General features: G+C 37.5%; 1 protein-coding gene and 1 long non-coding RNA gene across 7 annotated transcripts in view; both read right to left on the bottom strand.

The window, feature by feature from the left end:
* LOC146461154 (uncharacterized) overlaps positions 1-20,785 on the bottom strand; it is a 51,850-nt gene extending 31,065 nt beyond the window's left edge. Inside the window, exons 1-5 of one of the 6 annotated variants that reach the window (XR_014857479.1) lie at positions 20,450-20,785; positions 14,568-14,681; positions 14,358-14,471; positions 5,305-5,454; positions 1,712-2,715 (exon numbers count right to left, since the gene is read on the bottom strand). Coding sequence is in view for 5 of the 6 variants with exons in the window: in XM_085087198.1 (XP_084943324.1) it covers positions 2,165-2,715; positions 5,305-5,454; positions 14,358-14,471; positions 14,568-14,681; positions 20,450-20,618 (1,098 nt within the window). In the remaining variant the exon portion in view is untranslated. Of the gene's footprint in view, positions 1-320; positions 2,716-5,304; positions 5,455-12,249; positions 12,312-12,458; positions 12,573-12,667; positions 12,782-12,879; positions 12,992-14,357; positions 14,472-14,567; positions 14,682-20,449 lie in introns of those variants that run through there. The other 5 variants (XM_085087198.1, XM_085087200.1, XM_085087201.1 and 2 more) reach the window with 5 other exon arrangements.
* LOC146461155 (uncharacterized) lies at positions 13,098-13,632 on the bottom strand. Its single transcript, XR_014857472.1, has 3 exons — positions 13,513-13,632; positions 13,304-13,417; positions 13,098-13,205 (listed from the first exon to the last, which is right to left on the bottom strand). It is a non-coding gene; the product is annotated as an uncharacterized LOC146461155 (long non-coding RNA).
* Positions 20,786-22,464: the final 1,679 nt, after the last annotated feature.

The raw sequence follows: 22,464 nt of genomic DNA, 5'->3' as shown, positions 1-22,464 counted from the left end.
AAATGATTAATCTATCTTTGCGGCTAAGATGGCGAAGATAAAAATAGATATCCACACTAAAAAGTGAGTCCGATGTATTCAAGTCCTCCCTTCAGTGTGTTAGCTAAAATTCTTCGAAGACAGGCTTGTTCGCAATTTTGCAAGTGAGTTTCATTTTTAATTGGTTTGTTTAAGCTTCTGCTTATGAATCTGAGATAAGAGCAGGTACAAATTAAAAGATTTGAAAAATTAACTTTCAAAAAAACTTTGAAAATACAAGTGAGAAATAATTTTTAATTCTACTCGGCCTCATGCGATTACTTTTTGAAATCTTGTCTGAGGCCAGTTCAGGGCTCTGTGTCGTGGCACTAAAAAGGACATTGTCCAGACTCTTTATTACCCAAGGAGCAACAACCTTCTCGTTCGTCAATTTAGCGCCCGTCATTTTGTTCACTGTATCGTAGAGAGACGCGAGGAAAAAGCTTGGGAACTGACTTGGGCATCTTAGAATCTACAATTTTAGCAACTATACCTTCTAGGATTTTAAAGGAAACCTCTACTCTTGAAATAAATTAACGTTAAGTTGTTAAAATACAATCTAATTTCAAATTTCGTTGGAAAACATGGAAATAATATTCCTGTGTCGGTCAAAAAACAATTTAACAATCACCTTTTTTTTTATTTTAAATTTCCCGGGCGCCGCCATCCTGGATTTTATGACATAAAACGGTTGCTCAATTGTTTCACACAAAAAAACTTTTGCTTACTGACAATAGCGACAACCATATGACGTCATAAATCCAAAATGGCGGCGCCCGGGAAATTTAAAATCCAAAACAGGCGATAATCATATCTAATTTTTAGCACACTTGAATGGCATTTCTGCTATTTAAAGTAAAATTTAGAATTAAGGCACTATTTCCGACAATTCACCGTTAAGTTGTTGTCAAAGTGGAGGTTTCCTTTAATAACAAGCTAGAGATCATTTTGGAAAAAAAAAAAAAAAAGCAAAGCAACCACAGCAACAACCAAACTTTTCCCTACCAAACCAAACCAATATGTCGAGTGATTAGGCAATATATTTCAACAAGACACAGAACCCTTATCCAAGACACTGGTCTTTAGGCATCCAATTCTTCTACGCATTAGTACAAATTGCCTTATATACATTACTTTTCCAAAGCTACTCAGTATAAGATTACAAAACTCTGTAAGCACTATTGTAACAATATATTTGACGTCAACTACCCTGTCCCAAAAAGGGTCGATGTGGTTCATAACTTTTCATGCACCAACCGTAATGCTTGTTATGTTGGCGAGTCCAACAGACATCTCCCAACACGCATATGTGAACTTCTTTTCAAGGACAGGGCCTCTGGCGTTTACAAGCATCTTCAGAATTCTGAAGCATGCTGTTCGGCATTTTTGTAAGATTTTAATCTATTTTATATCATGCTCTCACTAAATTCAAGGTTAAAATCATAGAAGCCCCGTATATCCTTGAGGGGAAAACATATTAAACTACCAAATACAACATGTTAATTCAAGTCTCTTATACAAATTCATTTTTGTATCGTTTACGCCATATTTTGTAAGTGTTGCATCTCTTTCCTTTGTCAGTATTACATTCCTGTTCATTGCCTAAATCAGCCCTAGCATTTAGCCAACTTTGTAACGCGTAACATGGAATTGACGATGACACTGAAAATGCTGAAACATATCCTAAAACTACAAAAAAAATACCTTGATATAAATAAACATAACAACAAAATTAAAAAGAAACAGAGAAGAAACTGACAAGTATTTGTATACCGCCTGCCCGAAATTTTCATCTCATTCTAAACTATTATTCAGTTGTGTGCTTATTGTAAAATGAAATCGTTTTAGTAAGGATCATTTTGCTGTTGTTGCTGGCTCCAAAACCATAAACCCTTGTGATCACCATAACTAATTAATAAGATCACAATGGAGTTTAGTTACAATTGAAGAAAACACTGTCACTTGAATCTGTCTAGAATTGAAATTACTCAGGAGAGCCAGCTGTTCAATACGTAACTGTCCGCTACAAGACAAGCTTCTCTGAAAGCTTTGAAATTACTTAGCTTACTACTTCACTGCCACTGTCATATGTAAACCCTTTCAAATAAAAAGAAGTACTAGTACGTATGGCGCTAATCTAAAGCCCTTAGCGAACAAACACTCTCCAGAAATCCCCAGAAGATACTCCAACCCTGTAGTCATCACACTCCCACCTACCCAGCAAGAAAAGTAACCAATGATAAAGAGCTCCTACGAAAGCACTGTGATCGAATAACCGGTTTTCAGGGTTTCCAACATTTTGATGACTTACATATTCATGCCCCCATTTACCAACGTTATAAATACCGCCTTCCTTCCCCCACCTATCACAAGATCTAGTTAAGTTAGAGTTGTCATCATTCATTCTCAAATACGAACCACAAGAGACAGGCATAACATCCGTCTGATTGCTGAAGTATTGGACCGCAGCTTCACCTGTGCTGTTAAGAGCCGTGGCGATATGAAATGTTCTTCCCCCTTCCTTCTTGCAGTGAAATCTTACTTGAGTGAAGTTCAAGTATGTTCTTAGCTCTCTCATGACGCTTGTTGTGATAAAAGTCTGATTGCTGCTTATTCCTAGGAGTGAAGTGTTAAGTTGCAGCTGAGAGGGAGGTGTTGAGCTTTGCATCACGTAACTGGAGACTTGAAGCCAGCCCCCTGAAGTCAAAGGAGATTAATTGTTATGTATGACCATTAAACGGCAGGAAAAATAGGAGCGTATTAATTGATACTTGCTTTCGGGAAAGGTTCCTTCGAACTTCCTCCATCACATATCTTATTAAACAAAAAAAAATATTGTGGTAACATGTGTGAATTTGGCGATTGAAGTGGAGCATTCGTAATCGATTCTCGCTCGACTCACAAATCTGCGGAGCATGCGAAGTCATTTTGCCGCTGTGTCATGTAAAACCCAAATAAAAGGCACGCATGCGTATTTGACCAAAAAATATATTGACTCGTTGTTTTAGCTGAAATGAATTGTTTTCTCAGGGCCTCTTCATAGGAGCCCGGTCGACCGGGCTGGCTCGGTTTCCGAGATATCGCCTAGCCACTCCTTTCTTTACAAAAAATTCGATGTATTCATATGAGAAGGAGGGCTGGTCTCGGTAACCGGAACGCGGATCGGAACGCGGATCAACGGGTATTTTGGGGGCCTTTTGGACATTTTTCATCTCGGTAACCGGGGTTAAATTTCCCATATGAACAGAAGACAAAATTCGTCCCACCTTCTGGGCCAGCCCGGTTACCGGGCTCATATGAAGTGGCCCTTAGAAACCGCTTGTTACAATTCCATTACAGTCAATCACGTCACGCGTGACCGGTATTTTTGAAATGTGAGCGTAGATTTGAAATTGACATGTCAGTTTTGAATATCGCCAACGAGATTTCAGAGTTTTCGTAGAAATTTCCCTAGTTTATTGACGGTATAAAGTTATGAATGTTTCTTTATATTACAGCATAAAGTCAAGAATAACAATTGTTTCCCAAGTATTTTGAATCTTTTTTCAGTTAATGTGTTTTTTTTTTGGATTGGCTGTAAATTTCCCAAAAAATTGGTTCTTTAAAAGCCTAAATCATCTGCAAACAGAAACCCAAATCTGACAGAGGGTGTCTTCACAAAACATTGAAGGGCAAAAGCAATATTTACAGCAGATCTCTCATTCCAAATTACATGAAATCTGCGTCACCATGTCAATATTTCAAGACTTATCTTGGAGACCCAAAATAGACAAAATTTCACGAGTGCATTTTCTAAGAAAAAGGGAACATATTGTTCGTGGACGTTTAATAGCTCGCCAGCTTACCATGACAACGAGAGATTGAGAGATACATTAAGGTGGCCGAATACAGTTTTTTAGTGTACAGGTGTTAGAAGACGTTATTTGGAAACTATGTATTGCTGGACGCCCAAAATTGGTATGGTGTAAGACTAACTAAGAAAGAATGTACTTTCGTACGACATGTTGAGCTAAGTACCGTTTCCATGACAACGCAGCGAGCTATTAAATGTCCATAAATAGTAGGTTTCCTTTATTTTTAGAAAATGTACTCATTAGATTTTTTCCATTTTTTGTATCCAGAAAAACTCACAAAACACTGACACAGTTGCACTATTTTCATGTAATTTTAACAGAGAGCTCTCCTGTAAATATTGATTTTGCATTTTAATGTTTTGTGAAGATACCCTCTGTTAGATTTAGGTTTCTCTTTGTAGGCGAGTTACGCTTTTAGAGAACTATTTTCATGCCAAATTTCACGAAATTTTAATGAGCGGTTCCTTAGAAACAGTTCATTTCCACGAAAACAACCAGTCGCAATTTTTTGCTCAAATGCGCATGCGTGGCTTTAATTGGGTTTCATGGCAAAGATGAAAAGCATGCAAAAGATCTTGGTGAATGACTTTTTTGCTCGGAAAGAAAAGAAAAAGAGTCCAGAAACGAGGAACTTGGTTATTTAGGATCAAAACTTAACTTTATTATCCATTTCATGTGAAATTGAGGGATCACTTCATCGACCGCCGTATTTGCGTACCACAACCCTAGCGCGCGCTTAATAGCATCACTAACAGAATCTGTTAAGCGCGCGCTAACTGTGTTCGGCCACCTTAATTTTAAGAAAAACACGACACTCCTGAGTTTTACAACAGACATGTTCAGTCTTCAATGTGAAATGAACAACAAATTACAGTGGAATATAAATGTTAAAAAAATTACAATAATAATAGAAATAATTAAGACCATAACAATAGTAATACAAAATTACATTCCATTACATTTCCTCAAAAACCCCCAATTTTAAATTCCAATTCGATCTGGAAAGTGTCCCCAGTTGGTGATCTGCGCTAAATACATTGACATCGAAATAAAATGATTTATTTATTTATTTATTTATTTTTATTTTCTTAGTTAATCTTGCACCATGCTAATTTCAGGCACCCAGAACTACTTTGTTTGTAAATAACGTTTACTAACATCCGTATACTAGAAAACTGTGTTCGGTCACTTTAATTTCTTATGAGGAAACTGGTATATATTTTATTTCAGATTAACAAATCTGCCCAACCTTGAAATATAATTTCTCCAAGTCCACCGTCTTCATAATAAAGTCGTTAAATCGCATTAAATTTGGTTTGTGATTCCTGACATTTTTTTAGTCTAAAGCTTCCATCGTATGTGCCGTGCCGACGAGCGTAGTTTAAACGCCTACGCAAGAAAATAGGAAAAGAGGAACGTTTTTGATCCTCACCTCCGTCAGTAGTCATGTCGCAGTAAACTTTCAATGGATCGCCACTCCATCCAGGGTTGATCCAGTACTCCCCATCCCCCTTGGAGAAACCAGAGTCTAGGATGCTCTTGCATGATGTTCCAGGATCATCAAAATCCCAGCCCTGTATTTCTTAAGTTATAAAATTCATTTCAATGTATATCAACTCTCAGCAAAACTACATTAAAAACAACAAGTGAAGAAAAAAAAATAATAGATAAACAAGAAGCATAAAAAACATACAGCTAGTAAAATGCATGGTACATCTATCGAAATAAAGGCAAGGTAGAGATTTTCTTAAAGTATTTATCTTACAAACATGTCCATGATCGATCAGTCTTTGGGATTTCGCTTTGTATTGAAAAGTTACCCAGACGCTTGAGATGTATGCACTACACAGTTCCCATTGAACCACAAAGGGGGTGCGTTTTAATAATAGTTTGCAGCCCTCTCATTTATCACAAATCAATTTTCGTTTGCTACCTGGGAATGATCGGTCCTTCCGCATAAACTTTCACTTCTCATCAACGACATTTTGTTCTTTAGGAAAATTACTTAAACTATGCAGCATTTGCAGAATACGGACAAATGAAAGCACGTTTTTAGTTGCCTTAGAGTAAATGTGTATTCGGTGAGACGGTTAAGAACTAACATGTTTTCCCAAGTTGAATTAAGTATCCGCACAGACCAACAGGAGTAATTTATAATAAATGAAAACCATCGCAGTTATGATTTGGAGGAAAAAAGAGATTGAAACTAAACGGGATTTTAACTACTGTCTTTAGGATACAGAAATACGACCTTGAGATCCTACGAGGGTGGGCGGAAGTAAAAAAAAAAATTGTCAAAGAACTTCCGTTGTGAATAGCCGTCGTGAATCATGATAGTTTCCTGCCATAGCGGGATTGTCTCCATCGTCAAAAGGCCGAGCTTGCCGTAGCGATTTGAACATGAGTAAAATAATCTCATTTCAGGAGGGTCCTTTTCGACGAAATTCCTTGAAAATTTCGATACTTAAATATTTTTAAATCTTAGTGGATCGTTTTCATTGAGTCTTTCATGAAAGAAACCATTTAAAAAGGAATAATCTCCGTTCCATTGGCAGACTGTCGACGACCACATGGAAAGCAGCTGTGACTCTGTGCTGACAAGCCGCAAAACCAGTAACTTGTCAACTTTCGTAGGGAAAATCTGGATTTTTCGACCTGCTTTAAATCGTACAAAAGAAGACGTTTATTGCCTGAAATTTCTCCATGAGGAGAAAAAAAATCCAATTAATCCTTCTGGACAGCTGCAGTTAAAGCTATTTCGTTTATCAACACACGTTTCATTGTTGAAGCAAGGGTTACTGTCGCATTCATTGATATCTGTGACAATCGTAACCACAAAAACTTTTAAGAGCCGATTTCTGAAATAATCAAAAATCGGGCGTCATTCGTGAAATTTTGAATTCCTTCACATTTTCCCCATATAATCTCTATAGTGGAGTATTTTCAAAAATAACGTTAAAAGTTTCATCTGCGTGTTATTTTTTTCGAAATCGGGCAAAGTTTGAAATACGGCAAATTAGCGTCCTTTCGGTCACGAAACTTACTGAAAATTACCCATTTTAATCTCGCTCGTAGAAAGAAACGCGATGTCCTCCATTAATGAAATGTTTACAAAATGCAAACACATCCCTCTTCTTCATAATGCACTAGTTAAATTTAGATAAGCTTGAAAATTGGATATGCTTCGGCCGCTAGAAGAAACCCCATCTAGGAAGCTTAAAAATTTAGCAAATTTCATCCAATTTCAGCACAAAAGAAACCCAATTGGTACGTCAAGTTTGAATTTAAAATGAATATATTGTCGAAGGGTGTCAGTAAAACGCGGGGTCGGGGTCGGGGTCGGGGCCGGGGCCGGGGTCGGGGCCGGGGTCGGGGTCGGGGTCGGGGTCATTTTTTTTTCTCTTTTTTTTTTTTCTTTATTTTTTTCCTCTATATTTTTTTCTTCTTTTTTTCTTTGTTGTTGTTGTTTTTTTTTCAACATCACATGTCATTTGTGGGTCAAATAACGATTAAAGCCAATAGGAAAAAGGTAGGTCTCTAAAGCTTACTAGCTTAGAATAGGTCATCGGTGACAACACTCGATGCAGTTCCGTATTCTGGCGGACATTGGTTCCGTGAATTGACTACCTTTTATTCTTCTACGAGACAATATATTTCCTTGAACTAACAAATTCTTGAACTAGAATGTGCATGAACTCATGAACACCCCCGCCGCCTTCCATGATCGTGCTCGTTTGTTACATTCAATCCATGTCACGCGTGACTATTATTTCCGAGAATGAAATAAACATGCGTTCGAATTCTTTTGTAAAGCTCGGCATTTGAATGGAATGTAGAACATTTCTCTGGAAATCTTTCCGAAAAAGACAATTCATGAATTTTTCAGCAGCGATGTTTTATGAAGATTATTTGACATTGGATTTCCATACAAACACTTTTATTTCAAGCCTGTTTGCCTACTCGTCAAAATGACGTCGAAAACCGTGATAAGGCCTGTTTACATGTCAGTTTTGATGTCGGCAATGAGATTTCAGAGCTCTCGTAGAAATTTCCCAAGTTTATTGACGGCATAAAACTATCAATTTTTCGTTATATTACAGCACAAGTATTTCAAGAATAACAATTGTCTCTAAAGTATTTTGAATCTTTTTTTTTTGTCAGTCAATGCGTCTTTTTTGGGAAAGATTTCCAGAGAAATGTTTTACATTATATTCAAATGCCGAGCTTCACAAAGGAATTCGAACGCATGTTTATTTCATTCTCGGAAATAAACGAGCACGATCATGGAAGGCGGCGGGGGTGTTCATAGTAAGTTCATGCACATTCTAGTTCACGAATTATTTAGTTAGTTCAAGGAAATATATGTCTCGTACCTTGTATTTTTTGCCTCATTTCGTTTCTTGGAAGAATAAAAGGTAGTCAATTCACGGAACCAAAGTCCGCCAGAATACGGAACAGTATCGAGTGTTGTCACCGATGACCTATCCTAAGCTAGTAAGCTTTAGAGACTTACCTTTTTTCTATTGCCTTTAACCTTTATTTGACCCACAAATGACCTGTGATGTTGAAAAATAAAAAACAAAGAAAAAAAAAAGAAAAAAATATGAAGGAAAAAAAAAAAAAGAAAAAAAATGACCCCGACCCCGACCCCGACCCCGACCCCGACCCCGACCCCGGCCCCGACCCCGACCCCGCGTTTTACTGACACCCATTGTCGAAGCACAACCTTTGCAGTTTACTGTGTTAAACTATTTCTGGCGGCACTGCAAAAGTACCCCGTCGAGAGACCAAAATGTGAAGGGTACTTTGACACGAGGAGAGCCTGTGAAACGAACAACGGTCGTCACGCTACAAATAAAGTCCTTTGTTAAATTATCACTTCCGACCAAGAATATGTTTTCTGTAAGCTGTGCAGGAATTGCTAATAGTAGCTTATTCCCTGTTGAACTTAGTAGGATAACATTTTGTATGTTTTTGTCAACTCATGTATTTTTACACATGTAAAAGTCAGGATTAGGCACATTTTGCTATTAATTGTGTAATAGGCGTTATCACGGTTTTCGACGCCATTTTGACGGGTAGGCAAACAGGCTTGAAATAACAGTGTTTGTATGGAAATCCGAAGTCAAATAATTTTCATAAAACATCGCTTCTGAAAAATTCGTGAATTGGAAACTTTTATTACTAGGAAAAGGATTTTAGGAATAAAATTGGAGGGATATAGCTGTGACAGAAAGCGTCCAGTCGTGTTTTGAACTTTCCATACATTTCCCTGTATTTTTTCCCGCGAACTATTTTTAGTGGCAGCTCACGGCTGGTTCGCTATACAGACAAATGTGAAGGAAAGTTCAAAACACGAATGGACGCTTTCTGTCACAGCTACATCCCTCCAGTTTTGTTCTTAAAATCCCTTTTCTAGTGCCAAAAGTTTCCAATTGATGAATTTTTCGGAAGCGATGTTTTATGAAAATTATTTGACATCGGATTTCCATACAAACACTGTTATTTCAAGCTTGTTTGCCTACCCGTCAAAATGGCGTCGAAAACCGTGATAAGGCCTATTGGAAACTGTTTACAGTATTCTGCTTCGGCTACTTTCAAAAATACAACAGTCAGGAAATACCAAAAGTCAGAGTATTTCTAAGCCTTACTTCATCTATTGATTGAGTTTTTAAGACAGGAAAGGCAATTACTTTAGAATTATCAAGCAAAGATTGTATAAATTCACTTCGAAGAGGTCAAAGTCAACAGCAGAGATCAGCTATGTGATTGTCGCATCGCAGTATAAATATTTACAAAATTGCTATAAAATAGCAGTTTATTCAAGCCCTGAATTCGAAAAAACTCGCTAAGGAAGACCTACCACGGTGATCTGATCTGCAGCGCCAGTAGCTCTTTTTAAACGGAAAAAGTTGAAATCCTTGTAACTGTGAGACTCTGACAAACTAAGGCGTGATCAAAACCGCGTGGGACCTGGTAACCGAACTATCTTCCCACGCGCTACGAAGGCGAACAAGTAACAAACGAGAAACAATTCCGTATTTTACCTCTGTAAATATGTAGTTCTTCAAGTTCCTAAACCAGCCGTCTAGCCAAATATACACTCCCTGTGCTTGAAAAACGGGGTTTTTTGTTTGTTTGTTTTTTTTCTTGGCGGGGGAGGGGGGGTAAAGGGAGGTTCCTTGGGCGTGAGAACTCGCGGACGTTTAGAACACAGCTTATGCCCTTTTTTCAACAGTCACTTTATATTTTCTACTGTATGGCACTTATCTTCGCAAATATCAAAAACGAAGTGGACAGTTACTATAGTGTTTACTAACTACAGCAACAGGCTAACATTAATGGTTGGAGGTTCCATCTATGATACAGTAGCAAGTAGAGTAGACATTGCAAGCTTTATAGGGCCACACCTGCATTTTATGTCTACGCGTAGCATCTTCCTTGACTGCAAAAGTAAACAGTCAAATTTTTGTCTTTCAAGTGCAGATACGATACTCGAGAAGCACAAAAAGCCTGGAATGTCATTCGAGTTCTCGTTTCCTACTGGCTAATGTTCATGTGGCATAATTAAAAGTATGCAACATAGACGCTAACTTGTTGAACATTAGCCAGTTCAAAGTTCTCAGTTAGTGAGAATGCCCAAATTTCAAAACAAAATCCGAGGGAACAAAATGAGTGGAATTGTGCAGAGAGAGGGTGCTTTTAAATTTGGGTTCATGTTTTCGCGGTTCTCACTTTTCTAGAGCTTGGAACAGGTTAGGCTGCAAAACAGTCTTTTTGTGCGCTGGTCCGTCGTAAGATCATGTGCGGTCGTTTCTTGTAGGAAAATGTGTACACTACTTGCTACTGTATCATAGATGGAACCTCCAACCCTTAATGTTAGCCTTTTGCTGTAGTTAGGACACACTAAAGTAACTGTCCACCTCGTTTTTGATATTTGCAAAGAAAAGTACCATACAGTAGAAAATATGAGGTGACTTGAAAAAAAGGGCATTAGGCTGTGCTCTAAACGTCCGCGAGTTCTCACGCCCAAGGAACCTCCCTTCCCCCCCCCCCCCCCTCCCCCTCACCAAGAAAAAATAAACGTTTTTCAAGCACAGGGAGTGTATATTTGGCTAGACGGCTGGTTTAGGAACTTGAAGAACTACATATTTACAGAGGTAAAATACGGAATTGTTTCTCTTTTGTTACTTGTTCGACTTCGTAGCGCGTGGGAGATCAGATCACTGTGGTAGGTCTTCCTTAGCGAGTTTTTTCGAATTCAGGGCTTGAATAAACTGCTATTTTATAGCAATTTCATAAATATTTATACTGCGATGCGACAATCACATAGCTGATCTCTGCTGTAAACTTTGACCTCTTCGAAGTGAATTTATACAATCTTTGCTTGATAATTCTAAAGCAATTGCCTTTCCTGTCTTAAAAACTCAATTAATAGATGAAGTAAGGCTTATAAATACTCTGGCTTTTGGTATTTCCTGACTGTTGTATTTTTGAAAGTAGCCGAAGCGGAATGATGTAAACAGTTTCCAATTACACAATTAATAGCAAAATGTGCCTAATCCTGACTTTTACATGTGTAAAAATACATGAATTGACAAAATAATACAAAATGTTATCCTACTAAGTTCAACAGGGAATAAGCTACTATTAGCAATTGCTACACAGCTTATAGAAAACATATTTTTTGTCGCAAGTGATAATTTAACAAAGGAATTGATTTGTAGCGTGACGACCGTTGTTCGTTTCACAGGCTCTCCTCGTGTCAAAGTACCCTTCACATTTTGGTCTCTCGACGGGGTACTTTTGCAGTGCCGCCAGAAATACTTTAACACAGTAAACTGCAAAGGTTGTGCTTCGACAATATCTTCATTTTAAATTCAAACTTGATGTACCAATTGGGTTTCTTTTGTGCTGAAATTGGATGAAATTTGCTAAATTTTTAAGCTTCCGAGATGGGGTTTCTTCTAACGGCCAAAGCATTTTTAATTTTCAAGCTTATCTAAATTTAACTGGTGCTTTATAAAGAAGAGGGATGTGTTTGCATTTTGTAAACATTTCATTAATGGAGGACATCGCGTCTCTTTCTACAAGCGAGATTAAAATGGGTAATTTTCAGTAAGTTTCGTGACTAAAACGACGCTAATTTGCCGTATTTCAAACTTTGCCCGATTTCGAAAAAAATATAACGCTGATGTAACTTTTAACGTTATTTTTGAAAAAACTCCACTATAGAAATTATTATAAGGGCAAAATATGAAGGAATTCGAAATTTCACGACTGACGCCCGATTTTTGATCGTTACAGAAAAACACAAATAAACTTTAATTCCTTTGCTCATAAAATTCATTGCAAATTGCATGCTATTGCCTCTTACCTGTTTCACATCGGTTGCCAATAAATCCTTGTGGGCAGCTGCAGTTAAAGCTGCCTGGCTTATCAACACACGTTCCGTTGTTGAAACAAGGGTTACTGTCGCATTCATTGATGTCTGTAACAATAGTAACCACAACAAATCATGAACACGTATAAATTTCAATTCCATTACTACAAATTTATTGCAAAGTGCAAGCAATTTCCTCTAACCTATTTCACATCGGTTGCCAATAAATCCTTGTGGGCAGCTGCAGTTAAAGCTGTTTCGTTTATCGACACACGTTCCATTGTTGAAGCAAGGGTTACTGTCGCATTCATTGATGTCTGTAACAATCGTAACCACAACAAATCATAAACACATAAAAATTTTAATTCCATTACTACAAATTTAATGCAAAGTGCAAGCAATTGCCTCTAACCTATTTCACATCGGTTGCCAATAAATCCTTGTGGGCAGCTGCAGTTAAAGCTGTTTGGCTTATCAACACACGTTCCATTGTTGAAGCAAGGGTTACTGTCGCATTCGTTGATATCTGTAAAAAACGTAACCATAACAATTTAAAAACACAAGTTAACTTGAATTCCTTTACTCAGAAAAACTCATTGCAAATTGCATGCAATTGCCTCGAACCTGTTTGACATCGGTTGCCAATAAATCCGTCTGGGCAGCTGCAGTTAAAGCTGTTTGGCTTATCAACACACGTTCCATTGTTGAAGCAAGGGTTACTGTCGCATTCATTGATGTCTGTAAAAAACGTAACAATAACAGTTTAAAAACACAAGCTAACTTTAATTCTTTTACTCAAAAAAATTCATTGCAAATTGCATGCTATTGCCTCTAACCTATTTCACATCGGTTGCCAAGAAATCCGTCTGGGCAGCTGCAGTTAAAAGTGTTTGGCTTATCAACACACGTTCCATTGTTGAAGCAAGGGTTACTGTCGCATTCGTTGATATCTGTAAAAAACGTAACAATAACCATTTAAAAACACAAGTTAACTTGAATTCCTTTACTCAGAAAAATTCATTGCAAATTGCATGCTATTGCCTCTAACCTGTTTCACATCGGTTGCCAATAAATCCTTGTGGGCAGCTGCAGTTAAAGCTGCCTGGCTTATCAACACACGTTCCGTTGTTGAAACAAGGGTTACTGTCGCATTCATTGATGTCTGTAACAATCGTAACCACAACAAATCATGAACACGTATAAATTTCAATTCCATTACTACAAATTTATTGCAAAGTGCAAGCAATTGCCTCTAACCTATTTCACATCGATTGCCACTAAATCCGTCTGGGCAGCTGCAGTTAAAGCTGTTTCGTTTATCGACACACGTTCCATTGTTGAAGCAAGGGTCACTGTCGCATTCATTGATGTCTGTAACAATCGTAACCACAACAAATCATAAACACATTTAAATTTTAATTCCATTACTACAAATTTAATGCAAAGTGCAAGCAATTGCCTCTAACCTATTTCACATCGGTTGCCAATAAATCCTTGTGGGCAGCTGCAGTTAAAGCTGTTTGGCTTATCAACACACGTTCCATTGTTGAAGCAAGGGTTACTGTCGCATTCGTTGATATCTGTAAAAAACGTAACCATAACAATTTAAAAACACAAGTTAACTTGAATTCCTTTACTCAGAAAAACTCATTGCAAATTGCATGCAATTGCCTCGAACCTGTTTGACATCGGTTGCCAATAAATCCGTCTGGGCAGCTGCAGTTAAAGCTGTTTGGCTTATCAACACACGTTCCATTGTTGAAGCAAGGGTTACTGTCGCATTCATTGATGTCTGTAAAAAACGTAACAATAACAGTTTAAAAACACAAGTTAACTTTAATTCTTTTACTAAAAAAAATTCATTGCAAATTGCATGCAATCGCCTCTGACCTATTTCACATCGGTTGCCAAGAAATCCGTCTGGGCAGTTGCAGTTAAAAGTGTTTGGCTTATCAACACACGTTCCATTGTTGAAGCAAGGGTTACTGTCGCATTCGTTGATATCTGTAAAAAACGTAAAAATAACAGTTTAAAAACGCAAGTTAACTTGAATTCCTTTACTCAAAAGAATTCATTGCAAATTGCATGCTATTGCCTCGAACCTGTTTCACATCGGTTGCCAATAAATCCGTCTGGGCAGCTGCAGTTAAAGCTGTTTAGCATGTCAACACACGTTCCATTGTTGAAGCAGGGATTACTTTCGCATTCATTGATGTCTGCAACAATCGTAACCGCAACAAATCATAAACACATATAAATTTTAATTCCATTTCTATAAAATCTATTGCAAATAGCGTGCAATTCCGTCTAACCTGTTTGACATCGGTTGCCAATAAATCCGTCTGGGCAGCTGCAGTTAAAGCTGTTTAGCATGTCAACACACGTTCCATTGTTGAAGCAAGGATTGCTGTTGCATTCATTGATATCTGTGACAAACGAAACCGAGTAAACGAGGTTAGTAAAAGGTATAAATTTAAGGAAAAATATATGAGCTTTTTGTCGGGACAAAGAAAACTGACCGTAATATCCGTGTGACGTCTGTGTTGAGCAGGTGTCCGTAGAGCGGGGCTTCACTGCATCAGTATAATTAGTTTAGTCGAACTGGTTTGTTGATGGGGTAATCACTACGAATGCTATAACTGGTCTTAAATTAGCACTCAATAATAGAGGTGAAAGATCTTTTGTTGAGTCCGCATGAAGTTTGGGTTTGATATGTATTTTTAAGTGTGTGTGGCTACTTCTAGCGCTATGTGGCGCTATGTGGCATCAATCAGATTTAGCCTACTTCACGAACAATACTGTGCACCACTAAAAGCGCCCTTCCCACGATGAATTGACGACGCTGAAGGTCGAAGAACGTCAAAATTGTAGCCCACCTTGTAGTTAGATGAACGTTAAGAAGCGATTGCGTAATTTGGAGACACGTTTTGAACTTGCGAGGTTGAAAGTTTAAGAAATGACAGACGTAGGCTAATATTAGTCTTTGTTCAGCAGCACAAAACATGATTTTTATTATGTGCGTTGTAATTGTAAGAACCTTTCTTGAGGCCGTACTTTGGTTGACAAAACGTTTAATGCACATTGCCTTAGGCCAAGTTGTAACATTCTGGAAAGTATATCGTTTTGTCATATGAGAATAGGTTCGAAGATGTTTATGGTTAGATGAGATGATTTTCTCAAAAAGGAGTAATGAGACCTTTGCTCCTCGTAAACTCAAAGTTTTAGATGTTGACTTTGGCGTTCAGTAGAGTGGAGTAAACTTTTGATATTCGTGTGCGGGAAGAGCTTTAGAGGGTGCGAAATGTGAGCTTTGAAAATATAGTTTCAAAAACATTTTACAGTTTACAGTGACGATGTGATTAACTTGATTTTGGTCCTTTTAGGTGCGAATTACGTGCTATGTGAGACACATTTCCATTAATGGTAAACAAATTGTGAATATGACACGAAAACCAGTGTAAAGGCGTCATAAGCTTAATGAAGTGAATGGTCAATAAAGGGTGACCTCGATTTCACGAATAAAGCACTTTAGAGGAAGATAAAATCGCTGTTGGTGATCTATTGCGTTCGACGAAGGAGAACGCAAGCCCAAGTTTGTGTTGCGTTGGCTATTTTGTGAAGATTATGATAATTGCAACAAGGAAAAGTTGCATAAAAAACTGTTAAAACGAATTAATTCAAATTAAAACGAACAGGAAAAGGCCTACCATAGTATAAATTTGTGCTATGTAATATGTAGAACACACTACAATAATCTATGATTTCTACTAAGTACGAAACTAGTTGCGTTTTAGCATGTGACCACGAGAAAAAAACGTCTTTTCACGTGTAAACAACGTTTGGTGTTGACTGGCATTGATATCATGACCATTTCTTGTGAATAAGTTAATTGTATTTTGTGACGCTCAAACATGTCATTAGACTGTGATTTCGTGTCTTAAAACACGTAACAGCGAAAAAGGTTAGAGAAATCAGTAATGCTTGTTGTCTTGTGCAGAGAGGTTTGCTTTTCTCGGCCAGGCTCGGAGGATTTAATAGCGGCGACTTTGAACGTGAATGACTTTTTTAATATTTAAGCAAACCTCAGGAATTTTTCAGTAATATATCTGGGAGAAATTTGATGTGGTCGGTTAGTGTTGATTGACGTTGATGTCACCATAACAACCAAATTTTGACAGGCAGTTTCAAAAAATAAAATATCCCTTTTCAAAATGATGAAAAATTGCTTCTCTTTCTGTAACTTTTATTTTTATAGTCCATATTAGTGTTCCTTAACTGGTTTCCATTACTTTTTGTTCAATCTTGGCTCTTTCCTGAATATTTGGGAAATCCAGAAATCCAAGATGGCGTTACCAAGTTGCGGCCATTTGGCAACTGATCAGGACCTAATTAAAACGTCATATGACGTCATATATTCACATATCGGACGTAAACGAAACATCCTCGAATGTATTATCTACCCTCCAAGTGTAACTGTCATAGTGTTTACACTTGCGAAGTTATTCTCCCCTTCCCGCCCCCAGAAGACAAACAAAAGCCCGGTCTACATAGGGTAAATGGGAACGGGGTAAAATTAGAACATTAGAACAAATGACCTTATCTACTGTGTTTATAGAACCAAATATTCCTATAATCGGGACAGTCAGTAGTGAGTTCAATTCTAGTGATTGAATTGATTTTTGGAAGAAGGTTAAAGTTAGTGGACTAGTATACTTGTTTGCGTATTTTTTTGCGTAGTCACAACAGAAGAAAGTAACTTCTAGTTTCTAATTCATGCTCCAAGAATCTAGCACAAAAGCTTTCTTTCTTTAGATATACTTTGTCTCTTCCTGCATCGAAATTACATGACTAAAGTTTGCATATTGCTGTGCAAACTAAGAAGACTCTTACATATGTGGTTAACTAGTATAATTCTGTAAATGGTTTAAACCCAGGAGTCAGTGTCATAAGAACGTAAATTATGATTATCCGGGTGAGTGTAGTGCTGAGGACTGTTTGAGGTGACATTGTCTGACGTTCCGACAACCTGAGCGGAAGTCAAGTAAATTGTGGAACGTCAGTAGATGGTATATATGTCTCAGGTTGTTAACCTGATTGGTCAACGAAGTCCATATGTTATTGGTCGTTTGTCAGTAAGCCGTGATGTTATTGGCTGTGGAGACTGTAAAAAGTGATTGGTGCGTTTCGATCCGTCTTATGTTAGTGAAAAGTCCGTTGGTCTATTGTTAGTAAATTTGTCTATTGTTTGTCTGTTTTGTGTCGTTTGTAAGGTGCAGGTAGTTGTAGCCAGCGGTTGAGTGGCGTTTGTTCTATGTATATAAACCAGCTTTCCAGAGTGAGTCGTTGATAGTAATTTGTACGGTAGGTAACGCGCTTAATAAAGATTTTCTCAAGATTTTTTATCTTTTTTTTTTTTTTATTTTTGCCTCACTTGCCTCTCCCTTGGACTTGAAAAACTGCGTTAAGGAACTAAGCTGAAATTAGATTCCAGATGATTAACTCTGTTGCAGCCTGGATTAGAAAATATTTTCAAAAGCTGTCAAATGGCGTGTTGCCGAGGTAAAACTTCATATTTGAAATGCGATTTGGGCGAAACAAAATCAAGGCAAATGCGCAAATAGTGCCGCTAGAAGTCGGAGTAGGGGTTCCATCAGGTCAAATTTAGATCTTTGTAAACGTAGTCGATGGCCTGTCAAACCATCCAAGCGCTCTCAAGTCGCCCTGTGATATCTAATGGTGAGGAGAAGTGAGTATCAAGGCGTGATTAGAAAAAACCGCGAGAAACCTTTAGGTCAATAACATTGCATAGATAATTGTTTTTGCTAAAAATTTCTTACCAAGGGACGTTGAAATAAGCTCCATCTAGATATGACAAAAGACTTTTATCTTGAAAAACAGTTTAATTTGGGGGCACTATTTTGCCGTAATCTGGATATTCTTAGTGTGACTGGTTTGCGTTTTTATGGACTCGGTCCATAATTTAAATGCGAAAAGGAACTTGGCCAATATCCAGCCATCGTGACCTCACACTTGGTTAATAACCGGCATATGTATTGTTCTTATCCGTAATGCTAAGTACGTCTTCTGAGAAAGGTAAGGAATGAGTGCACCAGAAAAGCTGTTTGCCTCAAATCAGACTAAGAATACGGCATGGTAGTCTTTGGTCATTGGTTTTGCTCTCATTATCTCTTTTTGTGCCTCAATTAGATTACTAAAATTTGAATTATTATGATATACATACTGAAGTGACTGTCGCGATAATAAAAATGTTTGGTTTTGTCAACAGATAATTTCATCATCATTTGGTTCCTGTGCCGAAGCTTTTGGTTCTGAGCTCATCATACTTCCCTTGGAGTTGAGTAGGAAATAATGCGGATTACAAAAGCCTTTGTTTTGAGGGGTAAATTTTGAATGGAGTACTTTTGAAAGATATAAGGACACTTGCTAAAAACAGAACTGATACCTTTCAAAAGTACTCCATTGGCGATAAGATTCGTTTCATTAGAAAAACTTTATGAAAATAATATATTTTTTAACTCTAGCAGATTAAACAACGATTTAGCTTACAGAAAAGCTATTAATAAGGTGCTTTATAAAAGCGATTGAAAAAGCCGGACGAGCAAGGGAAAGTCAAAACAAGTGATTAAGTGGAGTCAAGTTGGTGCGTTCAGAATAGCGGAGTTCCTACATTCTGCGTTATAATAACTTAAAAAAAAAATTATTTATTCTTTTAAGGGAGCTTACCCGGTAAGAATTAAAATTACTCTATTTGAATATTAGAGACATTTTAGCTACTGACAGAGAAAAGATAAGACGAAACAAATTAGCCAGTCTGATTAGTGAACTTGAACGATGAGCCGCGCTAGTTAACAGTCGGGTCCGTTGTTGTTCTGTTTCGTCAGTTGTGTAATGAATCTTTTTTTGAATTCGCCTCGAGGCTGTCACATTTTGGGTATGCCAGACAATTTAAAATATTCCTGTCTCTTTGGTTTATTCTTTTATGAATAAATGCGACTTATCTGAATAGATCGCAGCGCGATTTAAAAACACATCAAATACACGATAGTGTTTCAGTACGTTGTTCTTAATGAAAATATAATATGAAAATAAATTACATTTTAGTTAAGAAAAAAACACCATCTCGAACTTTCCGTAAATTACACGCTTAACGACTTTGTTTTCGATTAACGGGTGATAAGTTTGTTTCTGTGCCGCAGCTTTTGGCTCTGAGGTCGTCATACTTTCCTTTAAGGCGGTTAGGAAATAATGCAGGTCACAGAGGCTCTGTTTCGAGAGGTAAATTTTCAGCGGAGTGCTTCTTAAAGGTATCAGGACTCTTGTGAAACACAGGCGATAAGATTCTTTTTCATGAAAAAAAATTGTGATAATACTTTTGCCCTATAACTCCAGCTGATTAAGCAGCGCAGTTTAGCCCACAGAAAAGCGACTGAAAAAGCCGGACGAGCAAGGGAAAGTTAAGAGAAGTGATTAAGTGGAGTGAAGTTGACGCGTACAGTATATTGGAGTTCCTATATTCTTGCACTTATAATTAATAAGTTAAGGAATTATTTATTCAAGTAAGCGAGCTTACTTCCGTAAGAGTAAGAATAGCTCTATTTGAAGATTAGATACATTTCAGCTACCGACTTGGAGTTCAGTAAATATAGCAGTTGAGAGTAACCCTTCAAAAGAGATTGTTTTGAACTGATTTTTTGAGTGAAGTATTGGAGTTAAAAATACACCTTTCAAGATCATTGAGTTATAAATACAAGAATAATTATGTAATCTCTGTTTAGTGTTTGGTGTTTGGTTCCCACGATTTTCTTACCGTTTTTTAACGGTATTTTAAATAGATTAATTAAAGATACTCCCAAAATTTTGGAATACAGTTAATCGATCGTAAGCAGTAGACTTTCAATTTTGGTATGACGACTAACTTGAATTCATTTTTTTAAGTGAAGTTATGAAATTAAAATACATTTTTCAAGACCATTGAGTTATAAAACAAGAATAATTATGTAATCTCTGCGTGTATTGAGATTCAATAGTGTTTAGTGTTTGGTTCCGACGACGTCCTTGTCGTTTAATAAGTTAATAAAAGATACTAACAAAATTTTGGAACACAGTAGATCGTAAGCAGTAGACTTTGAAGTTTGGTATGACGACTTACTCATAAGGCTTTTGGGTCTCTTACCTTGTAACTTAGTATCAACTTTAGAAGCTGTTCGCGGGGCGTTACCAGACCTCACCATTGATATCAATATTGCAGCTAAAACTAAAGCGGCAATCGCTACCAGGCAGGCAACTAAAATAACGAAGGCGATGAAGAACATCAATCGGCGGTCAGCTCTAGTTGATGCCATTATACAGCGTCACTGATTCGAATTATGTAAACTAAAAGTTCAGTCTCTGGAGGCAGTCTTAACAAGCTTGGTTCACAACTAAAACCTTATATGAAGGTGCAGCTCTGCTGAGTTGAATCGTGTGAGCTGCTTGGAAGGGATTCTATCTTTCGTGCAGTTTAACAGAACGAAAACAATTAGTAATATTGCATGCCAAGCCCTGCTATAGACAATGCTGATGTTCTGCTCAGATGAATTTGCTTGGCAGGGAGTCCGTTTTTAATGTAGTTTCCGGGCACTAGAAATTGTTAATAGCATTGCGTAGTAAGCCCTGCTGTAACCTCTGCTAATGGCTGATGCCGTTCTTAGTTTAACAGCCACAACTGTTTCCAAAGACTATAAAATAATGCAAAAAAACATAAAGAATTACATACTTGGCCCGAGGCTCAATTTTTAGAGCAGCATGTTAGGAGAAATTTAGTGTGGAGCTCATTTTCAACCTGGCAATAAATTCATTTACATCTCAAGAGCAGTAACCATGCTCACGCTCAGCAATTAGGGAAAAGTTACGGTTGGATTGTTTCCATTAATTTTGTGAACAAATTACTACGCTCTTTCGCCAAATATATTCCAGTGACTTTGAAAGGCATGCTTTACTCCTCCTCGTTTGTACCCAAGGCAGGAAAATGACATATGAATTCGAAAACCCGACTTGTAAGTACTGTGCGAAGGTGCAGGAACTATTCTGGACATATGAAAAAGCGAAAGTCACATGATATCTCATGATATTCCGAGCGGGTTAATGCGAAAAAATGTCCACAACCCACACAGGGGTGCCTTTTTAACTACATTTTCGTAAACAGAAAATATCATCTCGAACCAGTTTTAACAAATTGCACACTTGACGACTTTGTTTCGATTTACGGGTAATAAGTTGGTTCCAGTTCGGAAGGTTTTGGTTCTAAGCTCGTCGTACATTCCTTCAAGTTGAGTACGAAAAAAAAATTACAAAACTGCTTCACTGTTTCGAGGGGTAAATATAATTCGAACGGAGTGGAAAGGTATCAGGACGCTTGCGAAAACCAGGCAATAGGATTATGATTCAACAAAATAGTCCTATTGTCCGTAATTTTGTCACATTTAACTGTCCTTTAGCTTACAGAGATGCCATATTTGAAGTACTTAATGAAAACAACTTGGAAAAGCCGAGAAAAGTATTTATTAGTCTGCACTTTGCTAGCCAAACAGGAAAAACAATGTGACAACATGTTACGTTAATTAGTAATAAACTGCATTATTAATCGTTCAGTTTCCATTTTTGTATTTTAAGCCTGACATCAAAACAAAGAAAAGATAAGACGACAGCAATTAGCCAGTCTGATTAGTGAACTTGAACGATGAGCCGCGCTAGATAGCAGTCGGGCCCGTTGTTGTTCTTTTTTGTCAGTGGTGTAATGAATCTTTTTCGAATTCGCCTTGAGGCTGTCACATTTTGGGCACATTACACAATCACAATATTCCTGTCTCTTTGGTTTATTGGTTAACGAATAAATACGACTTATCTTAATAGACCGCAGTGCGATTTAAGAACGGTTTGCTGTAAGGACCGACTAAGCGTATACAAAATAGAAAAAACCGATTTCCCCAAACTTTGCCAGAATAAAGGGCTTGGTGAACTACTTCTAAAAATATAAGTTTCGTTTTGTTTAGTGCTTTATTTATTTGGGGGGAATTTTTTTAAAATTTTACCCATGGAGGCGGGCTAAAATCACGCCGAAGTAGGCACTTTTGTAGAAGCTCCCTTTTATACAAGGAGCCTTTTCTAGAAAAGATTAACCCAACAGAAGGAACAATTTTATTTTCTTAG

This window comes from Pavona decussata, unplaced genomic scaffold, assembly GCF_977016875.1.
Source record: "Pavona decussata unplaced genomic scaffold, jaPavDecu1.1 SCAFFOLD_201, whole genome shotgun sequence".
In the NCBI taxonomy this organism is placed as follows: domain Eukaryota; kingdom Metazoa; phylum Cnidaria; class Anthozoa; order Scleractinia; family Agariciidae; genus Pavona; species Pavona decussata.
This window is presented reverse-complemented; position numbering and strand designations above follow the sequence as displayed.